This window comes from Plecotus auritus, assembly GCF_963455305.1.
Source record: "Plecotus auritus genome assembly, chromosome: 7".
NCBI lineage: Eukaryota > Metazoa > Chordata > Mammalia > Chiroptera > Vespertilionidae > Plecotus > Plecotus auritus.
Window position 1 is genome coordinate 166,824,821 of NC_137774.1, and position 24,218 is coordinate 166,849,038.

The window sequence follows — 24,218 nt, forward strand, 5'->3', positions numbered from 1 at the left end:
GGTACTTGCCATAAAGTGTTAAAGCAGAGTCTGGGAAGGTAGTAAGAGGCTTTATTTCTTTGAAAATCAGGGCAACTTGTTTCTATTTAATTGAAAGTAATTGATGGCTTTTGACCTGGCAAGTTAACCCGGGCATGTGCTTTTGACCAGAATCGAACCTGGGACCTTTCAGTCCGCAGGCCGATGCTCTGTCCACTGAGCCAAACCAGCTAGGCCCATATGCATTGTTTTAAAAACAGAAGTTACATAACACTTCTGAGTGGGTGTTAACTGTATTTTTCTTGGCTACCAGAGAATGAATGAATGTATGTTAACTGAAGAGTTATATTATGCAAAGTCTATTTCGAGACCTGTGTTTGTATCTGTGAAATAGAGTCAATGATATTTTAAGAGGAAATGATAAGGATCAATTGACCTTCATGATGATGTCAATATAGCTAATGGCTTCAGACCATATTAAATCCTGGTAATAAAAGCTATGGTGTGATAAACATTATTGCAATAATAAAGATTGGGTGGCACTTTATCCTTTTCACCTCTATTGACTAAGATGGATAGAATATTATTTTTCCTTAAAAATAGCTTCTATCTTAATGACAAAAATACAAACATGCATATAAAAGGGAGTATTTTTCAATGGGCTCCTGGTTACTCCCCATAAAAATGGAATTATTTTGGAAAGGAAAGGTAAACTAATACTAAGTAGGCCACCAGCATTGTGTCTACAGTTTGTTATATGCTAGGATCTGTAATTTGTATATATTATTTTATTTAATTTACTAGAGGCCTGGTGCACGAAATTTGTGCATGGGGAGGGGTGTGTCCCTCAGCCCAGCCTGCACCCTCTCCAATCTGGGACCGCTTGAGGGTTGTCCAACCGCCTGTTTAGGCCCGATCCCAGCGGTCAGATATCCCTCTCACAATCCAGGACTGCTGGCTCCCAACCGCTCACTTGCCTGCCTGCCTGATTGCCTCTAACCACTTCTGCCTGCCAGCCCGATCACCCCCTAACCACTCCCCTGCCAGCCTGATAGACGCCTAACTGCTCCGCTGCTCGCCCGATTGCCCCTAGCTGCCCTCCCCTGCAGGCCTGGTTGCCCCCAACTGCCCTCTCCTGCTGGCCTGGTCACCCCAAACTGCCCTCCCCTGCTGGCCTCATGGCCCACAATTGCCCTCCCCTGCCAGCCATCTTGTGGCGGCCATTTTGTGTCCACATGGGGGCAGCCATCTTGTGTCTTGGAGTGATGGTCAATTTGCATATTACTCTTTTATTAGATAGGATAAATCTCTACACATTTGGTTCTATAATAATCTTCATTTTACAGAAGAGACAATTTGGTATTAGAGAATTTAAGTAATTTGTCTTCAAATTCAAATGCTGGTAAGAATTTCTGGTTGCAGACAGCTGCAGTGGGAATGATAAAGGGCAAATGGATGAATTCACCTTATTTTTAGGTATTAAAACCAAACAACCACAGTGACTGAGCATGAGATTGAATAGATTCAGGTCCGGGAATTATCTAGGATGGCTCCAAGCTTTCTGACTTGTAAATCAGGTAGAGTTTTTCTTTTCCTTGACAGAGGGGGCATGGGGACATGTAGGAGGTGAGATGTTGAATCAGGGCCTGGTATGCTATTTAACCAGAGTGTGAGATAGGCAAGGGGGTAGGTTCAATAGGCTGCTGGTCATGAGGCTTAAAGGCAGCAGTGGATAGAGATAAAGCTTCTGGAGTCATCAGTTACAAGTGAACCATAGAAGACATGGATGGGTGTATGGTATTGCCCAAAGAGTCTGTGTAGAGTAGAAGGTAAAAGGCCCACTATGTCTGACACCCAGGGGAACGGCAGCCTTCTGGGGAGGCCAGAGACAGGAGCCCACAGAAGAGACTAAGAGTAGCCACCAGGTGGGAATCCTCAGTGCACACTCGATTTCACACTAGAGTTCAGTGACATCACTTCCTTGTGAAATGACTATTACACTATTTCTCCTTTGTCCTTAATATATTAAGGGGCACATTTTGCATATTTCTATTGAGGGAAGGAAAAAAAGAGAATGAGAAGGTTGCATTGAAAATGGCAGTGTATGATGCATGATTGACATGGATATTTGTATGCTTGTCCCTAAATGTATAGATATGTTTTTAATGGAAAGGCTGGTAAAATCTTTAAAATGACTAACATTTACCTTTGACCTGATCTTGGGGGGTGTGTGGAGACAAGCAGGGAGAGTGCCTTTTATAGTTCCCTCTTATACTACTACTTTAATCCAGGAGCCATTCATAATTAGGGATGGTAGAAACTTTGATAGGTTTATGCAAATGTACGCCTTTCCAAAAGTGGCTCAAATAATCTAAGTGGGAGAATTAATGTTAAATAAAAATATGTTGGTAAACAGAAATTTCTATGTCTCTTATGCAACTGAACTTCCAAAGAGCACACATATGACCAGGACAAAGTAACTCATGTCTTTTCAGACTTTTCGTTACTAAAGAGTCATATCAGTGCATTTGCTTCTTCATTGTTATAAGTATATACTGTCATAAGTATAAATAGCCTATTTATAATGTCAATATTCTTTGCAAGAATACAAACGAAAATTACATAATCATCTCTGAAGAATTTAGTTACAATGGATTAACCTGGAATAACCTGAAAGTTCCTAGTTTTCTCCCAATTTTAATGCAAGGTGAGATAAGAATATTTCAAAAGATAGTTAGTAAACATAGATTCTGGTTTCAAAGCTAGAGTAGAGTCTCTTCAATTATTTTTAGCCTCAGAAAAATATTAGTTTTCCTATTTCAAAGAAGAATAAAGCCTACATATTTGGAGTACTGTGAAGCTAGGGACGATTCTAGAATCCATATTTGACCTAATCTCCTAGGGATAAATTTGCAGTACTGGTATTTTGAGCATACCCTGTTTATTATTGTTTATTCTAATCTATGATTGGTAATTTGGCATATAAAGTTCTTCAAAACACCTTCAAAGAATCTTACCAAAAGCATTTTTTAAGTCAGGTCTTCTGGTCTTATACTTCTCCCTGGCTTATAGGGAGGGTGTTTTTTGGGTCTTTACCAGATAAATGGGGTTATGGGTGTTTTTAAATTTATTTCTATAACACTTGATATCAAATAATTTTTGGAATTCTTCAGTCACAATATCTTGCTTTAGGAATATGTTAATTTTATTTAGATTTAAATTTGTGGCCATGGAAGGAGTTAGTTACCTTATTTCTAAAGCCAACACTTTGTTCTCTCACTCATTTATTAACCACAAATCAGTAATAACTTTTATGGAGGTGGGGGAGAATGGTCTGGTTGCTGCCTGCATCTAAAAATCTGATTGTTTTATTCCTTTTAGGTTTTATTGGGATTTAATAATGCTTATAATGATGGTTGGCAATCTGGTCATCATACCCGTTGGAATCACGTTCTTCACAGAACAAACAACAACACCGTGGATTATTTTCAATGTGGCCTCAGATACAGTTTTCCTCTTGGATCTGATCATGAATTTTAGGACTGGGACTGTCAATGAAGACAGCTCTGAAATCATCCTGGACCCTAAAGTGATCAAGATGAATTATTTAAAGAGCTGGTTTGTGGTGGACTTCATCTCATCAATCCCAGTGGATTATATCTTCCTCATTGTAGAAAAGGGAATGGATTCAGAAGTTTACAAGACAGCCAGGGCACTTCGCATCGTGAGGTTTACAAAAATTCTCAGTCTCTTGCGTTTATTACGACTTTCAAGATTAATTAGATACATACATCAGTGGGAAGAGGTAAGACATCTATTTTACTTTTTAAAGTCACTATATGATTATATTGTTAATGATGGCTGTTTTAAATGAACAACTGGTCTATATATGAGGTTTATGAAATTCAAGGATACATTATTTATTTAATTTTTTGGTACGTAAGTGATATATGTGTATCTTCAAAAGATATGGTCAAATATTAGATTTGAATGAACTGAAAAGAAATTCGTGATTTTAAAACTATTGTTTTATATCGATTTAGTTTTTTCCTAACAATCCCACTTTAAGCAAAAAATTTTTTATTCAAACCAATACAACCCTCCTTCCTCATGAATGGCTCTTTTTTATTTTTTATCTGATATGAATACATCAAGGACAATATTTGACAAAGATGTGGAGGGTCTATTTGCTAATCTAGTTTTATCATTAGCTCTATGAGATAATCTGGTATATGGTTCCTCTAATTTTGAAATTTCAGATAATTTGTGTTTGAAGAAAACAGATTTTAGGGGTTTCCAAGTTACATATGTGAAGAGTGATTTCAGCATATTAATTTTGCTCTTTGTTATGATTTGCATGTAATTAATTATGCTAGTTTCTCCCTATTAGTTCATTTTATAATACTGAAAAACAGCATACCCATGAGGAAAATTAATACATAAAAAACTAAAATAACATAGTGGGTAAGTGCAGTCAATCTGGCCAGTATTTTGCTGACTAGGGGCAACTTTGTCCCAGGCAGTCTGTGGACCAGAGAGGGCTCAGCAGCGGAGTTTCTTAGATCTGAGGGAATTGTTCCATCCCACACAAAGAAGTTCATGTCCCCACTTCCAGAGTCTGCGCATTAAACATCTTAACTTTCTTTTCCTTCTAAGTCTACCTCTGTAAATTATCACCTGAGTTTTATTGAAGGTTGAAAATGCTTTGAGAGTGTCTAAGTCTGCACTCAAGAAAACAATACACTTGCTATGTATTGTCACTTTACTCATTGCAGCAATTAATTTTAGCATTTTTAGGATGAATTGTGTTTTGGAATTTAGGCTTAGATGAGTCAGAAAGTGGAACTTCTGTGAGCACCAGCCCTGCTTTCTTTGGGGCCACAGCCATGTTCTGTGTGTGCTTGTCAACGGCATTTCAGTTCCTAGGATTTCAGGAAATGCCATGTGATCATGCACACTGCGTGAGACGTTGCTGAAAAGGCTGAGAACGGATGGTTCCTGAAATATGGATATGGGTTATATTTAAAATCCAGTGAAGCACATTTGAGAGATTGGATTCATCTGTGTCTATGTAGTACATTCTCTCTGAAATGCAATAAGTGTTTAGTTCTCAAACTTTATTATACCAATTTGAAATTGATATCAGACCAAGATGATTATGGATAATAGCTAATGTTTATTGAGGAATTATTATATGTCAGGTGATATATTTGATTCTTTATTAAAGCTTCCCAGTGACTCTGGTAGCTTATGCAGATTCATAGTAACAGGCGGGGCTGGGATTCTAACTTTGGCAGTTCAACTCCAGAGGCAATACTCCTAACCACAAAACCCTATAGCTTCTTGCTGTAACCTATGTGTACTCTTTTAATGACAAATACCTTAATATCCAATGATTTTATGTATTAAATACAAATTGTAGATGAATAGCCCGACTGGTGTGGCTCAGTGGTTGAGCGTTGACCTATGAACCAGGGGGTCATGGTTCAATTCCTAGTCAGGGCATATGCCAGGGTAGCAGGCTGGTTTGGTAGGGGATGTGCAGGAAGCAGCCCATCAATGATTCTCTTGCATCGTTGATGTTTCTATCTCTCCCTCTCCTTCCCTCTCTGAAATCAATACAAATATATTTTAAAAATGTAGATGAATATTTATCTCTTAAAACATGGTTTCACAAAACAATATTAATGGCTAGCCTGTGTAATGAAGAGTCACTGAGGCAAATACCCAGTCAGTTAAAAATGCAGTGGGCAGTGCGACTGCTTTTCAGCGTCTTGTAGTTTTAACCCAGTTATCCTAGAGAACAGCATCAGGGGGAACAGATGGTGGCCTCTCGGATGAAATGGCAGGCCACATGGGCAGAGAGGACACTCGCTAAAAGGGATGTCCTCCGGCGTCTTGCAGCGGTCACAGGCACCTGGATGTGTGTACTTGTGATGGTGTTTTATAGCTGCCATGCTAGGTATGATTCAGGCTCACGGCCACCGTGACTGAGAAATGAAATTTAATATGCACTTACAGGCATTTGGTAACCAAACACACTCCGGCCAGAGCTGCGAGTTGGCAGGTTCTTTTGTATAAAGAAATGACCTTGATAGTAAATGAACCATAAGCTCCTTTAAGTGAAGAATATTTCCTTGATTATATGCTACCTTCCTATGATATCACACACATCATGGATATTTAATGTCTGTTAGTAATCCTGTTAAATAGGGAAGAGACAGTCATAATTAATCCAAAATTTAATATATATTCATGACCTCACCACCTACATGATTTAAACCAAAATCACAAAGGATCTTACATGGTTCTAGGCTGGCAAATCTCTACCTGACTTTGATAAATGCCACAAGGATGTGTTTACAAGTAGAAATACAACAAATAGTTTGGCAGCCGTTGTCCTGGGAGGGTGTAGAATAAGACTGTGCAGGAAGGTGTGAGCTCACCCACATGTCTCTGAATTCTGGGTGTTTTAGTACCAAGCTGGCTGGTGCTAAATTCAGCAAATTTGGGGAAGTAATGCGTGAAGTCTGGAAACTGCTCTTGTTCTAACTGAATCATTTCCAAGGAATGCAGCTGCCTTCTATAGGAACTGCTTTGGTCTTCAATGATACATGTTTTATGCGTGTGTGTGTGTGTGTGTGTGTGTGTGTGTGTTTTCTGGTCTGAATTAGTTCATCTGAAAAACAACAAGAAGGGCCAAAGCCAGATAAATTAGAGAAATTGTGAATGAAATAGAGAAACTTTAAAACTTAGTCCTTATGTTACTATCGTGACTAAAGTTGAATGTTGTGGTTACTGTACAAGGAAAAAGCTGCTTTGGCCAACAGATTAGTGAAACACGTGGTGTTAAGAAGTCAGGAGGGACATTGTTTACATAAGACAATTATAAGATCAATGGCTTTAAGATGCAAAAATAGAACTCTCTCCGAGTGATATTTTCAGTGTAAAGTTTCATGAAGCTGCAGGTATATATCATCAGGTGAGGTAAAAACCTGGAACAATTATTTCAATAAATCAGGCCAGAAAAATGCCTCTTTTTCTCATCTGTAGAAAACTGAGGTGAATCTTTCTTGTAGTTTGGCTTTTTAAAATTCATTTCTTTCATTCAGCATTGTTTTTATCATTCTATTTCAAGTTAAGTCAGTGACCCAGGGCAGAATGCTCTACTGTAGCCTATCACAGGGGTGACCCATTCTCTGTGATCCTCCTGAGGGAGACATATGGTGAGGAAATCCTTGGAAATTAAATGGAATATTAACAATTGTCAGCCCTCACAAGCCACTGAAGAGATAAAGGAAGATTAAGAGTTTAGTAAGTGGGAGATTATTCAGTTAGTGAAGGTGAAGAGTCCTAGGAACCTTGAATGCTGCCCTGCCCATTGGGTTGATTTTTGTTTTTTATCGAAATTGGATGATCTCTGACATTATTAGTTATTGGAAATAGCAATTGAAAAGAAAAATACTATTCTGTAGAGGTTATCTGTTTTTAGGATTTAATGCCGTGGGCAATGAACAAAATAGTGTGGGACACGCATGATGCTTGTATCATAACTAAGCCTTTGTAACACATATCTATAATGTTTGCTCTTTTGTTCCTCATGTACTATTCCCTCAGCCTTCCTTGCATAGATTTTAGACCCATGGCAATGAACTAAATCCACTCTGCGACAAGAAGGAGGGCTTGTGGTTTCCATCTTTGTATATGTCTATAGCAATTTCGGATGAGTAATGTGTCTGGGACATCACAATTTTCTGCAAGCAATCGATATTAGATTTTTATGCAGGCTGAGAGACAAATTGATAAACAGATGATGTTTAACAGCCGAGCGTTAATCAGGAAATTTATTCCACAGGGAGCTAATTCAGATCGCAGTTTCTGTCTTTGGTTAATTTTAACATTCTATTTGGTTGATATTAGAAACGAACTCTTGCTGTAAATTGCCTATCTACAATTACACAACACATACTGTAACTACTTTCATTTTTTAAGTATCCCAAGGCTTGCCATGAGCAAGCACCGTTGCTTCTCTAAAGCTGCCCTCTGTTAGGGTGTAGAGAACTTCCCTGTTGCCTATCACATCAAATCTGTGTTTCTTCGCTGTGCCTCCAAGGCTCCTCAGCCAACCAGCCCCTGTCTCAACCGTGTCACTTCCTATTTGCACCCAAGGACTCCTTTCTGATTTCTGTGTTGTGTTTGTTTGTTTGTTTACAATGCCTCTTGCAGAGAATGGTTCTTTCTGCTTCGGTAATTTTGATGGAGCCACACCTCAGATTTAGAAAGCCTTTCTTTTTCCATGACTCCCTTAAAAAGTAGACTTAAACTTATTTCCAGAAAACATTTTACATTGTCAGTCCCTCTACTGTGAGCAGTTCTACTGGCTCTGCTTGCATTTGTTCTGCTGATTGCTTGGCTGCTGATGCTTGCTTGGATGCATGTTCCTTTTCTATCGATGGACATAAACGTCTATGGGGAAGAGTCAGTGTCAAGTTTTGCCATTGCATCTGCTTGTACACAGGTGCAGAGTTCTAAACACAGTGGGTTATCAGAGCCTGCCTGTCCACTAGCAGTTCTCCATGCACTAAATCCATGAAGTAATTGCAAGGGAATATCCATTCTTCACTCCCAAGTATGGACTAAGTAGCTTCTGTTGCAGATACTGCACATGAGAATACAAAGCATTCCCCAGCTTGGTAGGAAAAACAGACATAATCGCAGATAGTGTGGTAAATTGTGGTATAAAGAAGGGATTGATGCTGGCTCGTGTTGCTCAGTGGTTGAGTGTTGATCCATGAACCAGGAAATCATGGTTGGATTCCAGGGCAGGGCATATGCCAGGGTTGCGGGCTTGATCCCCAATAGGGGACGTGCAAGAGGCAGCCAATCAATAATTGTTTCTCATCATTGATGCTTCTATCTCTCTCTCTCCCTCTCCCTTCTTCTCTGAAATCAATTATATATATTACACACACACACATACACACACACACACATATGAATATATATACTTGGAGGGAATCAACAGAGCTTTCTTTGCACAAGAAGAGAGCTTCAGACATGCTTGAATGAGTTTCAGAGCTGGAGTCTGGAATACCTGGCTTGGCAAAATGGGAGCAGAAGAGCACATTCCAGCAGTTCCCAACCTCCAGAACCTAGGCAGTAAGGCGCTGCATTGGGAGGTGCAGATAGGGATTTGTGCCGATGGTAGACTTACTCAGTAAGGTGTCCTTGAGGCAGTGCAGGCAGGGGATTTACATCAAGAATGCAGAGAGTGACGAGGGTTGGAGGCCTCTGGGGATGGAGCTAAGGAGAAGTCAGGAGAGAGTTACCACTCACTTGTGTTTTTTATATACAGCTAGTGTCAAGCAGGATACTTTTCTAGCTATCGCTCTGCCATGTATTCTTGGCCTTGCAGTGTTTGTATAAAATAAAATACGAACAGGACATAGGCAAAGTTTATTTTGTCAGCTTTATAATTTAAATATCAATTATATTTGACATTATTAATATGATATTAATATAATTATATCATTGTGATACAATTATATTTGAGATTAGTATTTCTAACCACCAAAATATGGTGGTGTGAATTGGATCCTATACTAGAACTTAGTATTTATGTGTGTTTATTAAAATTGTGCTTTATATTTTCTATTTAATCTGGGTGGAAGTATTTAAAGTGAGAGATTCATGACTAAAACTTATAGAACAGTTGTGAAGTTTAAATTAAATGAGATACATGAAAATTATTTGTAATACATAAATTGATGTGTGCCTTTGGGTAGAAATATAAGATCCTGATATCATCTTTCTCTGATTAGCCCACCTACTGAAATTATCATTATGATTTGTGTGTGTGTGTGTGTGTGTGTGTGTGTGTGTGTAAATATTTTTGGCAGGCTAATATTGATTCTGCTAAAGACCACTAGATGTCCTCTATTGGTTATGTTACTTTAGGATTCTAAGATGCCAACACTGTCTTCTTTGAAATTATTCATTTATACTCCTTCATAATCACCTAATTGCTTGGCTATCGATGTCTAGATAAAATAGATGACTTCAGATGGTCACATAGGTAAAAATTATTTGTTATATCTATAATTCCTTCTCAGATGGAACACAGTTTGTTAAGTTCCTTCTGCAAAGAGTCATTTGTATTCTGTGAGAATTGTTTTCAGTAATATACAGTGTGCTTTTTAAAGCATTTTAGCAGATACCCTAAAGTTGTAAGGTACAATGTGATGAGATCTATTTGGATATGAAATGTTAGGTCAAGACAATTAAGGAGAAATTGATAATATTGATAAATAATGTGTGGGTGTGGATATGTATGTGCGTTAGAAGTAAGATACATCCTTTTATGAATGTTCTTGGTCAGTGCCCTGAGGCAGATCTGTATAGCCCAATGCTTTTCACATGGAAATCTCAGTTTAATGCCAAAGTAATCAGATCAAATTTAAAACATTCATGCCACTGTTTCCAGATTAAAATATTAGACTTTCTTAATGCTTTGTGATTGGTCCGGTCTGTATCCCTGTTTTGCATATTTTGTACACTTCCCTTTGCATATTTTGCATATTATGCATATTTTGCATATTATGCATATTTTGTTGAAAAACCCCAGACTTATATCCCAAGTTTCAAAACGATGTAACCCTGTGCCTCCAATATTCATGGCGATGATATCCCTAGAAAGATAGCTGCTGAGCTCCTCAAGCTCATTATGTTCTATTTCTTCTCAGGGAATATTGGAAGTATTACAAATGCTCTTTTGTATTTTTTTCTACACAAAATATACCACATGAGGAATTGAAGCAACAAATGAATCAGGCAACATTTAGGACAAAATGCATTCAGCCTTACACTTAATTAAAGTGTCTAGGTAAATGTCTCAGATTTCCCCTTCATTGAGCTTGCAGATACAACATATATTATCACTGCTGCCATTGTGGACTCATCCATGTGCTACTGGGGTACAAATTGGGAATGTCCTTGGTTCGTCACTATTGGACCCATGATTTGTGATGCGATTCTGGTTTAATCCCTAATTCTGGTTCAACTGCCAGAATGTTTCATAATAAGCATGTGTTACTTTAATCTCTGGGGAATGATCTCAGTTGAACTGGTCACTTGGTTGGTCTTGTATACCACCTACAAACAAGACAGGTGTGATGAGACATGACATTACTGAAAGTGGTACCGTGGTGCCCAAGAATATTTTGTTGTTATAAACAGTGAGGTGATGTTAATCTCATCTCTGCAGGAACGGTTGAGTCTAATTACCTAATCATTGGGCAGGGGGGAAATGGGTGCTTACTGTGTCAGTTTCTAATAAATCAGTCTTTCATTTTAGTTAGATCCAAGTCAAAAGCATGTTTTACTTATTTGAAATATTTTGGGAAGCAAAATTAGGCTTGCATTATGTTAAAAGTAGTAGTTGATTCATATTTCATTGGGCAAAGCATAGTCATTGAAATATATCAGAAGTTGTCACAGAAAGTGTTTTATAAAACATTGTAATTATTATGAAAATTCAAAAAATAAATCAAAGTAGATCCTTCATTTGCACTGGGTAATCACAGAGAAAGACCTACTTTGACTTCTCTTTTTGTCTTGCTGATGTATGCACTTTAGATTTCTTATGAGAGGACTCCTGTCTTAAGTGTGAAAGGAAATGCATTTGGTTGGTTATATAATTCTGGTGGCTATTTTGAGTTAAGTCTGCCATTTAGGCCATTTTTTTTAAGAGAGTCAAATTTTTTTTTTCTTATTACATCTTAAAGTGAAAGTAGACTTTGAGGAAGGATTCTGGAAACTAGTTCCAGGGTTCCATGTAATTTACAGCAGTTGTGAAGTAAGCCAATAGTAGCTATTCTGAGATAATCGTATTTGTCAGGAGTGGTTTCCTATAAAGATTGGTCATCAGAGGGAATGTTTGCAATAATGCTGATTATCTTAGTGTGCTGCTCTTTCTGTTCTTACTGTTGCAGAGATGAGTTGGGTGAATATATAAAATAAAGGAGATTCAGCTAAATTGGAATGAAAGTCAGAAATACCTTCTATGGACACTTTTCTCTCATTTTAAAAATGTGGATGATGGCTTTTACTTGGATTATATGGTTGCTTTAAAAATCAAAGAGGACATTCATTTATAGTGCTTTATAAGCTCTAAAATTAAAAGTCTAGAGAACATATTAATGTAAGATGTAATTAGACAGTCAAATTATTTTATGGATTTTTTTCCCAGAGAAGTTTTGAAAGAATGAAATCCTCATCTTCCTCGATATTCTGGGTCAGACCAGAGAGTAAAAGGTAGCAATGAGAGCTTTGAAATTTAGAATCCCAGAGCTGTAACTACCTACGAGGCTCTAACAATCCTGTTTGGAGAATCACTAATGTTGTGGAGGTTACAGTTCAGCGGGAAGCAGTTCTGCCCTGTGAGAACATGCTTGTCTCCATGATACTGAAGAGAAGGACCTTAGACAGTCCTAACCTGGTGGAGGGTTATCGCCCCAATCCCCCTCAGCATATGTTTGTTATAAAAGCAAAATAACTTTATAATGACTATAATTACCAAAAATTGCTAATACATTTATTAGGAAAGAGTTATTGAAGACCTTGTTGACTTATGATATTGAAGGCTCACATAAATTATTGACTTTAGAATAATATCAGAACATGGATGGCTGGATTCCAAAATAAGTATATGTTTTCACTTTCCTGACTTACAAGGCCCAGGATGTGTGTTGGACTCTAAAGTCCTAAGTAACTGACAAGATTTCTCCTCTCAGGAGTGGTTTCTTAAGAATTGTGACATTAACAACACTATTGGGGAATGATTCTCATATGTTCTATGGCTTTCTCAGATTCAAAAGTATCTGATAGGAACTTCAAATATAGTCTAAGCCATTACAGAGATAGCATCTTAGTAGGCTATAGGTTGACAGGCAGTGAAAGCAATTCTCAAATAGCTGAGAGGAAGTCTCTGTGCAAACGAGATAGATAAATGAATACGGGTGTCCCAACTTGAGTGAGAGGTGCATTTGTATCAGAGAGGGGTCCCACCGGGATATGAGAAGTTCAGTTGGGCTGCAGAAAAGACACAGGACACCAACAAATGATAAAAAAAAAAAAAAAAAAAATTAGTTTTGCTGGAGACTTTCCCTTCCCTTTTGCCAAATTACCAGTATTTGCCTAATGTCAAAGATGAATGTTTCAATGTTTCAAAGTGTTATTGCTGGGAATTTTACCAACGAAATCATCCCTCCCCCTTTCCATTTAGGTGAATTGTTATTTCAGATGTTCTAAGAATCTCCAGTGTCTTGAAATTAATTCACTATATGGCTCCAGATGAAAGTTAGCAAAATGCTACTGTTTTTGAAATAATTCTAGTTAGTAGCACATTTCTTAAACATACAATTCTATATATCCAGTTAAGCATTGTATATGTAATTATAGACTACTAGAGGCCCGATGCAAAAAATTTGTGCATGGGAGTTGGGGGGGTTGTCCCTCAATCCGGCCTGGGCCCTCTCGTAATCTGGGAGCCCTCGGGTAGGGTCCCTAGGCCTGGACAGCAATCGGGGTCTATCGGGGTTTTCCTTGCCCCCAGCTGCTGCCACTGCTTGCCATCTGTGCTGTGCTTCCCCTTCTTCCCCCCCCCACCCCACCACCAGTTGCCTCCCTCTGCAGGCAACAGGCGTGGGGTGCGATCGCTTGGCTGGCCTGGGCCTCCCTCTGCAGAGTGATCACTGGCCGGCCCACACACAGCGCCATAGCGTTGCTGGCCGGTGGCCTGGGCCTCCCTCTGCAGAGTGATCACTGGCTGGCCCACACACAGCGCCATAGCGTTGCTGGCCGGTGGCCTGGGCCTCCCTCTGCAGGGAGATGGATCGCGGGGCCCCCAGATTGATCGCCTTGCAGAGGGAGGCCCTGCCCACCTGGCCAGGGCTCTGTGATCAATCGCCCAGCACAGAGGGTGGCCTGGGCCTCCCTCTTTGGAGCTATTGAACGCGGAACCCCCAATTGATTGCCCCACAGAGGGTGGCCTGGGCCTCCTTCTGCAAGGCAATCATGGGTCGATGGTGGGCCCCCCCTACCAATCGCATCACACCAGCCTTGGCTGACCTGGTGCCAATGCGTGTCATAGCATGGTTATCTGGAAGGTCTTCCGGACGGTCATTCTGCTGTTTGGTTGTTCGGTCGATTTGCATATTATGCTTTTATTATTATAGATTATACATAAAAATAAGAGACTATGTAGGTAAATATTTTCCTGACTTCTCATTTGCAAATTTTATATATTTACATTATCTCCAAATACAGTATTTAATATATATTAATTGCCCACCCTCTAGATTCTGAGCACTGACCTACATGTGGGACTACAAAGATGAATAATTAATAACTGCAGCTAAAAGGGAATTTGTAATCTAGTGGAGGAGTTAGAAAGGAAATCAGCAATCATGTAAGCAGCTGTAGTTTGGAAATCCTTGCGTGGAAGATTTCCAGCATGATTCTCTGACGACACGTCAGCTCAGTTGGAGAGAGCTCCACTGTCAGTTCATAAAGTCAACGCGTGGAGCAGCACAGGGAGTGGTGTCTGAGCCAGATATTTACACCCTATCATTAGAGAGTGAAACAGAAAGGGCTGTTTAATGCCATGCTTTCCTGTAATGTGAACTTGGCTGAGTTTTACAAACAGAAAAATCAATTTCATTTAAAATAATACTAATACTTCTTTGAGATTACAAAATGACTTCCTCGTGTTGGAATCTGAAAACTTTTCCTTTCCTTCCAATCATCAGAATTAATGGATGATTCTTAAATGTTGAAAGTTTATTAGGAAGAAGAACAAGTATACTTAAATTTCATACGCAGTATTACATGCTCTATAGTAAGAGAATTTAGCAAAAAAGGACCTAGATTCTGTCTCTCTTGCTCTCTCACTCTGCATGTAGTTTGGATGCTCTTGCATGAGACTCTGAACCAGAAAATGCATTATCACAGTTACTGAGTAGACAGTTCCTATTAGATAGGAAGCAACTGAGCTGCATTTAGTGACATGAGTACCAACAGCGAATCGGTTATTCTGTACCACCTCCACTCAAGATGCTTGAATTTTCTCCACATTTTGCACTCATCACTCATTTTCCTTGTGCTTCCTGCTTCCAGTGACCTTTAACATGGTGGCAATGGCCGTATCACTGAGGATTTCCTAGGATTCCTTGAGGAATCATATGTTGGTAGATTTCCCTGAAAAAAAGGAAAATATTTCCACCGGAAGCTCATCTCAAAAGTCCTTCAATTGTAGGACTATTCTTTAATGTTACTTTTGTTGTTGTTGTTGCTCTTGTCCAGAGAATCACCAAGCAGTGAAATTACCCCAGTGAATCTTAGATTATATAACAACACCTATTCTTCAAAGAGGTGAGAGGTCAGATGCCTCCAACTCTAATCACTGCCCTCAGGAAATCAACCCTTCTCCCTGCTCCCTGAGAAAGCAAGGCCCTGCCAATATTGTGAGTTCTTTTACCACCTTTACCATTATGGAAGTAAGAAATTTTCTCTGTCCTCCTTTTCTGTCCCATTTCTCAAGAGATTTACTAATGAAGAGTGTAAGAAAATACCTATAAGTCGCTTTTTTATAACTGTGGTAAACAAAATATATGTCTCTTATCAGGAGACACAGACACATACTGTAAACCTTGGAACCCGACCCACTACGTCTGTACAGTATTTTCCTATTCCTTAATCTGATGGCTGGGGTGAATAAACCAGTGTGATCCCTGGTTGGAGAACCACTGATCTTATCTATTCATTAATCGCTATATAATTTTATTCCATCTTTCCAAAATTGAGGAAAAATTTGTATGAATGAAACAGAAGTGATTAACAAGATGACTAAATTGGCAAAATAACTTAACTTGTAAAACCAATCAGATGAATTGTTTTCCTTTGTACCTACTATACACTGAGTGGCCAGATTATTATGATCTCTGAACACATAATAATCTGGCCACTCAGTGTGTGTGTGTGTGTGTATGTGTGTGTGTGTATGTATGTGTATGTGTGTGTGTGTGTATATATATATATATATATATATATATATATATATATATATATATGAGGCCAGGTGCATGAATTCATGCATTGGTGGGGTCCAACCAGCCTGGCCAGGGGGAGGGGACATGGGCGGTTGGCCGGCCTGCCTGCTGGTTGAACTCCTGGTCGAGGGGACAATTTGCATATTAGCTTTTTATTATATAGGATATACACTGAGTGGCCAGATTATTATGCTTTCAGAGATCATAATAATCTGGCCACTCAGTGCAAATCTCCAGGTGATAGTTTATATTATTTAATTATCTTACTTGACATAGGAAGTAAATACTTCAGGCTAAAAAATAAAACCTAAATATGACAGAATTTTACAATTACTTTATAAACATTTTCCAAATTATGCTATTAAAATTTTTCTAAAGGAAAAACATAATTCAAACAACATTTTCCTTAAGAAGCAATCAAAATATTTTCCTCGCAGTTCAGTCATGGAAACGTTACACTACAAACTGAGGGATGCAAAGGAAAATTCAGATGTCATTAAATTTGTACAGGGTTTCCTTAGAGTGCTTGCCTTGTGCAGTAAGAGTTTTTAGAAACCTCATTCAGCATTCCCCAGTGTGTTGTCTGTGAGTTGTTAATGGTTTTATGGAGACAATATTTTGCTTTTGTTTTTCAGTGTTGAAAGTGTTATCATTGTCCCAAGATATCTTAGTAGCTTCCCCCAGGGCAGAGCTGTTCATTGCTCCCTCTACCTACCCATCAATGGCAGGCTGGCAGTCCTGCTCCTTGTCCCCTCACATCTGGGTGGGAACTTACTAAGCAGCTTCCATCTTGACCTTGTCAGTCCTTTTCACAAGGGATAGAAAGCTCTAGTGAGTCTTGATGGGCAATTTAATGATCTGACCCTAAGTGATGTATGTCACTTGTTATAACTTTTTGGCCAAAATTTGTCACATGTCCTCACCCAGCCACAAGAAATCAAGAAGAGCAATCCCACCATGTTCCTAGGAGGTGAAGAACTGGAGCCATTTGCTTAATAGCCCCATTTCAGGAGTGGGAATAGTTGAGAGATGGAGGCAGTTATGTCTGGACTCAGTCACTCAGTTGGCCTGTCACTAACTTGCATTAAACTTGAATCTATTCAAAATAAAATCATGGACCTGCTTGTTATCTCATTATTTTTTTCTCCTGGATAGTTTTGGTCAAACTATAGTGGTGCTACCACATGACATCCCTCCTAAGCTCACAAAGTGCTTAGAGAGCTGATGGACATGCTTTTGGGCATGAGAGAGAACTGGCACTACCCTGGGTGGCTTCCTCCGAGATGCTTCTTGGATGCATCAATTATAAAGCAGTCTTTATTTTATTTAGTTTTTCTAAGTGAGCTCATACTTAATAGGAATTTAGATTATTCTATTTATGGATCTACCAATTTCCAAGCCCACAAACATCAGATTTAGGTGAGTTTAATGTGGATGGAAATTTACATAATTTAATTTTCTATCCTCCACCCTAAAATGAATTACAATGCTAATTTATAGACCTTCGCCCAATCAAATAGAGAACAATAAGTGTTATGAATTTAAAGGGGATGAGCAGGTATAGGTTTACAGTTGTTTGTATGGAAATAATACAATAATTTAATAAAGCAAGAATAAACTCTGAGTTTCATGTACTCAAAGCGGTAAACTTACTTTTTCCAACCCCTGTATGATATAATTAGGATAATTATTTTACAAGGAAAACTAATTATGCTTGAAATTTTGGGAACACTTGAAATGCAAGCATTAAACAATTAGATGTTAAGAGTGACATAATATATCTATTTTCCTTAAAATGTATTACTTTTATTTGGACTTCATTTTTCAAACACTTTAGATCTTGAAAGTACTTAAAAATCAAATACAATTTTTGGTAAATACTACTACTATTATAACTTAAATTATTTTTTAAATCTATGCTTTGTTCCAATTTATTCAACCTTGTTTAATGTCCCATAGTAGGTCCATATTAGTGAGTGTTCTATATGCGCTCAAAAGATGTGTTTTCTGCTGCTATTGTTTGTAGTGTTTGATAGTTGTCAGGACAAGTAACAATGTTATCAAGTTGTCTTGTTCTAGCATTTCTTGAGCTAGGGATGTTAAAATACCCAATCCAATAATTTTGGATTTCTCCATTCCTCCTTTCAGTTCTATTTGTTTGTACTATGTGTACTTTGAAGCCATGGTTACGATTTTTGTATCATTTGGTGGATTGTTCTTATAAGATGACCTTTTTTCAAATGTCTAATGATAATATAGCCACTCGACCTTTATGTAGGTAATATTTGTATGGTATAGTTTTTCCACACTATATTTTCAACCTGTGTATCTTGTAGACACCACATAGTTGAAATTTGCTTTTTGCTTGTGTATCAAATCTGCTAAACTAATTTAAACCATTTAAATTGCTGCAGTTGGGTTTAAATCTATCATCTTGATATTGTTTTCTGTTGATCCCATGCGTATTTTGTTATTGTTTTCCACTACTCATGCCTCCTTTTATACTAATTTTGTATTTTTTACAAATCTGTTTTATCTCCACTATTGAATTAGTAACCATGTCTACATTTCTTCCCAATGCTTGCTGTAAGGCTTACCATATTCCTCTTTAACTTACCAAAATCTACATTCAAATATTATTGTACCATTTCATATATAGTATAACAAATCTGAAATACTATATTTCCAATGTCCCATTGCTAGCATGTTTTGTTATCATACAATTTACTATATGATATAAATTACTATAAATATATTACTATATTTATATTTTGTTATAAATGCCCAAATACATGGTGATTCTTTTTGCTTTCAATGGATAATTGTCTTTTAAGATATTTTTTGAAGAGTGAAAAAATGCTTTTTAAACTTGTTGCTATTGCTTTTCATTCCTTTGTGTAGATCCAAATTTCTGCCTGGCATCAATTGTCCTCTCCCAAGATCTTATAGTGCTGTTTCTGCTTTTGTATGCCTGGCTGCCAGGATTTTGTTCTGATTTTTGAGGAGTATATTTGCTGCATGTAGAATGCCAAGAAGATACTTTTCGTTTAGATAAGAAGATACCACTTGATTGTTCTCTGCCTGCCTTGTTTCTGATGGATGGGCGGACTGATGTCATTCTTTTATTTGTTCACTGGACATAATATGACTTTTTTCTCTGGCTGCTTTTAAGATGTTCTCTTTATCATTGCTTGTTAACAGTTTGATTTTTATGTGCCTTAGTGTGGTTTTCTCCTTGTTTCTTCTACTTGAAGTTTGTTGAGTGCTTCGGATCTCTAGGTGATAGTTTTCATGAAACTTGTGAAAATACTCGCCATTATTCCTTCATCTGTTTTTTTTTTTTCTACTCTTTTTGGATGGTTCTTTCCTTGGCCTTTGAAGTGACTTCACAAGCCTGTGCAGATCAGTACTCAGCCAGACTCCAAGGGATCCCTCTGCTGACCTTTGAGCTTTCTCTCTGGGCAGCTCCTCCAGCTGGTATTTTCCCATACAGATCCCAGCCAGCAGGACCTCCCTGTCCCTGCACTCTCACTCTCAGCTCTGCGAGATTGCTGAGCTCCCTTTGTATCCCCTTTCTCTGCACTGTGTCCTCTCTAGGCAGGGAACTGGCGCACGGTTAGGGCTCACCTAATTTGTCCTCTTCCTCTAGGGGTTATTCTTCTGTGATCCCTGGACCCAGATCTGAAAACCATTGTTTCGTGCAGTTTGTCAGGTTGTCTGGTGGTTTAAAGCAGGAGGGGAAGCCTGGTCCCTGTTATTCCATTATGGGCAGAATCAGAGTGGTATGCCTTGTTTCAAAAATCAGATTTCATAGAGAGGTTTTTCTTTTCAGAGTAGGGTATGGTATATTTGAAAGAACAAGATCATCCTAATTTTTGCAATGTAAAGCTACATTATGTGTGGATGGAGCACAGTTGTGATCTATGGCATCCTTTGCTTTCTGCAGTATGTCTGTATAGAAGGACCAGGCAAGCAGAATAAATGTGTACATCATAGAAAGCTTCTTCATGGAAAAAGTGATGATCATTAAGGTGACCTTGCTTACTCAGTGGCGTGCTTAACCAGCCATGAGTAGGCTAAAATTATAGCCCTTTAAATTTTAACAACTGTAGTGTGTTAGTCCTGCCTTCTACACTGGGATCCCCAGAGCTTTGGATGAATTTCAGCGGTCAGTTCGCCCAAGGTGGACAATGTTTGTGCCAAACATAAGGCTTCCTCCTTTTGTGGACAAAGGGTTCCAAAAATAATTCTCGGCCACAATACAAAGTAACACCTGGGTTCAGTCTGTCATCTCGGGCACTCTGGAAGAGGCCCGTGACAAGTCACACCTCTTTTCCCTAAGAATACCAAACATATTCAAGTGGCCTAGAGCCTATTTTATTAATTCAAACAGCTAACAATTTTATTATATATAATAATAAAAGCATAATATGCTAATTAGACTGGACATCCTTCTGGACGAAGCCAGGGCTGCGAGGGAAGCCCGGGCCCCAGGTGCCTGCTGGTGGCTGGAGGAAAGCCTGGGTCCCGGGTGCCAGAAGGAAGCTTGTGCCAGCAGCCGGGGGAAGGAAGGCCTACTCTTGCACGAATTTCATGCATCGGGTCTCTAGTAGTAGAATAAGAGTGCATTTATTTACCTGTCACTGATCACTTTTAGAAGGAAGGAGCATGAGGTAGTATGACAGTCCAGGCTAAAGTTGTTGTTTTCATTCCATTTTTAAACTGATACTTTAAAAGGAATTTTTTTTTACTATGTTTTCATTTCTACTATCAATAATCATTTTCAGAACAGATATAGTTTTAGCTCATTTTCAACCCCATCCTTCTGATCCTGAGGAGAAGTAGTTCTAATCTCAACCAAATGGTTCTGCCAGTACAAAAATACCTTAGGATAAAATGTATTTAATGAGGGTAGTGAGTATATTTTAAAGTTGTATAATAAACAAAAGGAATAATCAGAAAAAAATGTGTTTATGGATCTTGGTTAAACTATAACTACCCTTTTTGGTGCCCCTTTGTAGAAACAAATGATGAACCCATCTGAAGAGTTAAGATATATGACATTTCACATCTGCAGTCACATGGACTTCTCCATTAACAACTATCTTAGTTGCTTCTAGAATAGCAGCTCTTTTTAAGAGTTTAACTTTTTGCAAACAAGTATTGTGAAAATTTTCTAAAAAAAAGTAAAAAGTAGAAATCTTGAATTTCACAGTGAACACATATACCCACCACCTAGATTCTTTAACATTCTACTAACTTTGCTGACAGTTACTGTCTAATCACCTATCAGATTTTTTCCTTCTCTGCATTTCAAAGGAAACTGCAGCCACAGCCTTCCTCCTTTAAATATTTGAATCTGCATCAGGTGCTCAGTATTGAACCTCCCAGTATTGTGCACACGCTATGACACACAAAGCCCTTTGTTTGATATAATAGTTTATGTGTTTTTCTATCCTCCCCCGAGGATACTTTTCCATTGATTTTTAGAGAGAATGGAAGGGAGGGAGGAAGGGGAGAGAGAGAGAGAAACATCTATATGAGAGAGACACACCGATTGGTTGCCTCCCACATGGGCATGGACCTGCAGGAACCCGAACCGGGGCCGGGGATTGGGCCTGCAATCGAGGTACATGCCCTTGACTGGGAATCGAAGCTCAACCATTCGGTCTGTGGGCCAGTGCTCTAACCATTGACCCAAATCGGCCAAGGTGATATAATAGATTTATAGCATAACAAGAATAAAAATGATTAGGGAATATAAATAATAGTATGAGCATTAAGTAACCTTGAGAAATTGTAAAACATATCCTACTGACAATGGTCCCACCATGATTATGTTTATTCAGTGACTGTCATTTTCCTTGTAATGCCTCTAGCTCTTAAATCTGTATTCATCTTTCTGAACACAAAGCTGAAACGGTCTTTAGATGAGATAATATTCTTAACTTCTTTCCCCTGGTCTTAGCTCCTTCACCGCTGTAGAGAATTAGTCTAGGTGGGTCATTTCAAATAGCTTCTCCAGCCTTGTCATTGCCTAGCCTTCAATCTTCTCTTCCCAATGAGTCAGGCGTTTGATCATCTGTGAGCTCATATCTGTCCTGAAAAATGCTCAGTGAGCCTGGCTTGCATGGCCCAGTGGTTGTCGACCCGTGAACCAGGCGGTCCCCTGTTCGATTTCCAGGTTGCAGACTCAGTTCCCAGTGGGGGGCGTGCAGGAGGCAGCTGATAGATGATGTTTCTTTCTCTCTCACATCAACGTTTCTATCCTTCTCTCTTCCTCTTTCTCTAAAAATCAATGAAACATATTTTTAAAAAATGTTCACTGACATTAGGGAGACACTAACTTTTCAGGTATTTTTAAAATTTGTTTGCTGTTTTGAAGTTCCACTCCTGGTATTCTCTACCTTGACATTAGAGGGCCAGCATTTATTTCATCAAGGGAAGTATAAAGTACCAAGTTTGGAAACACAAGTTGACTGGCATTTTATTGCATATTTATGCTAAAGATGTTCTGGTGCTTTTTATAGACTGAAGTGTCCAAGAAGCTGCTAGTTTGCCAGTTTCGTATTCTGGTGGCTGTCCATATGTTATTCGTTTTGTCTCTAGCTTATATATAGGCTCCATAAACAAAGTGCGATATATTTAAATAACAGTATCTACCATTTCACAGATACACTGAGAATATTACTAAGACTTTGTTTGTTAATGGCTTATGAATCCACGGAATGATGACTCTTTTAAGAAATACCATATTTGGGATTATGGTATGACATTACTCTGCGACCCAAACTTATGGATAATGGCAACCAGTAACCTAATTGCCTCTCCTGTCACTCCAAGTAAATGTAAGTTTGATACCATCAAGCCTGTTTCACTTAAAGGTAAACATTATTCAATAAAAACACATATGGTAGGCTGGATCTTTTCTTCACTCTGTGCCCTCAATCAGTGGTTCCTAGATTTTATTTCATAGATGAGAAATTTATTTTCTTCTTAAAGCACATGTGTGACATAAGGTAGATAAGTTAGCTCTTTTTTGGGACACCACAAAATCCAGCCATCTACTATTAGTTACAATTTTGTGTCACACTGGAAATGTAGGAAGCACAGTGGATGAAAAACTCTTGCTTCCCAAGATCAGTGAAAAACTCCCCATGGCTGTGCCCAGTCCCCGGAGCAGCACTTGGAGGGATAGCTCAGTTTCAAGCCAATCAAGAGGGTGAACGAGAACATGATGTGTCCATATTTCACGATGCCCCTGGTCACATGCCTTCATTCCCTGGTTATTCTGGGAGAGAAATGACACATGTCACTCGGTGAGAGGAGCCAGCCCTGCGGTTCAGATGTGAAGCCTTCCGGTGGCGTGGCACGACAGAGGCTGATTGTGCAGGCTCTGCATTTCAGCGTCAGCTACCAAAAGAAAGCTGTCATCTAGAGGAAGAACAAGATGAAATCAGAATCACAGAACTGTGTTCCTTTCTGCCTGAAGGCACAGTCGTCTTACTCAGCATCAGCTCTTAAGCGCCTGATTTTGAGAAATATATTTGGCATAGAAGTGTAGGCAAATGATTATCTACATATATATTATATCTACACATACACACACACACACACACACATATACACACACATATATGTAGGCAAATGATTATCTACATATATATTATATCTATCTATCTAATCTTTCCTGTTATGTTATTTTACCTTTATTTTCCAAATTGGACCTAGCCTCCTCTGAATCCTCTGATTAAAACCTTCCAATAACTAACAGGCACATCCAAACGCCTTAGCATGACCACCAGGACCCTGCCTGATCTGGGCCCCGCGCACCCCTCCAAACTCAGCTTGTGCGACTCTCCCTCTTCACAGACTGTCCACTGGCTTCCTTAGATTTACTTCTGTTCCTGGAAGCGCAGGCTCTCCTTAGGAAGTTGTGCGTTGCTTGCGTTCTTGGTGTCTCCAAACTTTGCTCAGATGCTCCCTTCTCAGAGAGGTACTTCCTGTACACCTTTAGCTGAAGTTATTTACACTCCTCTACACTCACCTTCTCACTAGGATGGGCCTTTCCTTCCTGGCATTCGGAGTGGTTTTACTTTCATGCTTTCTGCTTTGTTGCTTTGTGTCTATAGC

At 38.8% G+C, this 24,218-nt stretch overlaps 1 protein-coding gene across 2 annotated transcripts in view; it reads left to right on the plus strand.

Annotated features, from left to right (window-relative positions):
• Positions 1 to 24,218, plus strand: part of HCN1 (hyperpolarization activated cyclic nucleotide gated potassium channel 1) — a 324,316-nt gene that overhangs the window by 37,848 nt on the left and 262,250 nt on the right. For both annotated transcript variants that reach the window (XM_080682007.1, XM_080682008.1), the window contains exon 2: positions 3,361 to 3,784. In XM_080682007.1, the coding sequence (XP_080538133.1) occupies positions 3,361 to 3,784 (424 nt within the window). The remainder of the gene's footprint in view (positions 1 to 3,360; positions 3,785 to 24,218) is intronic.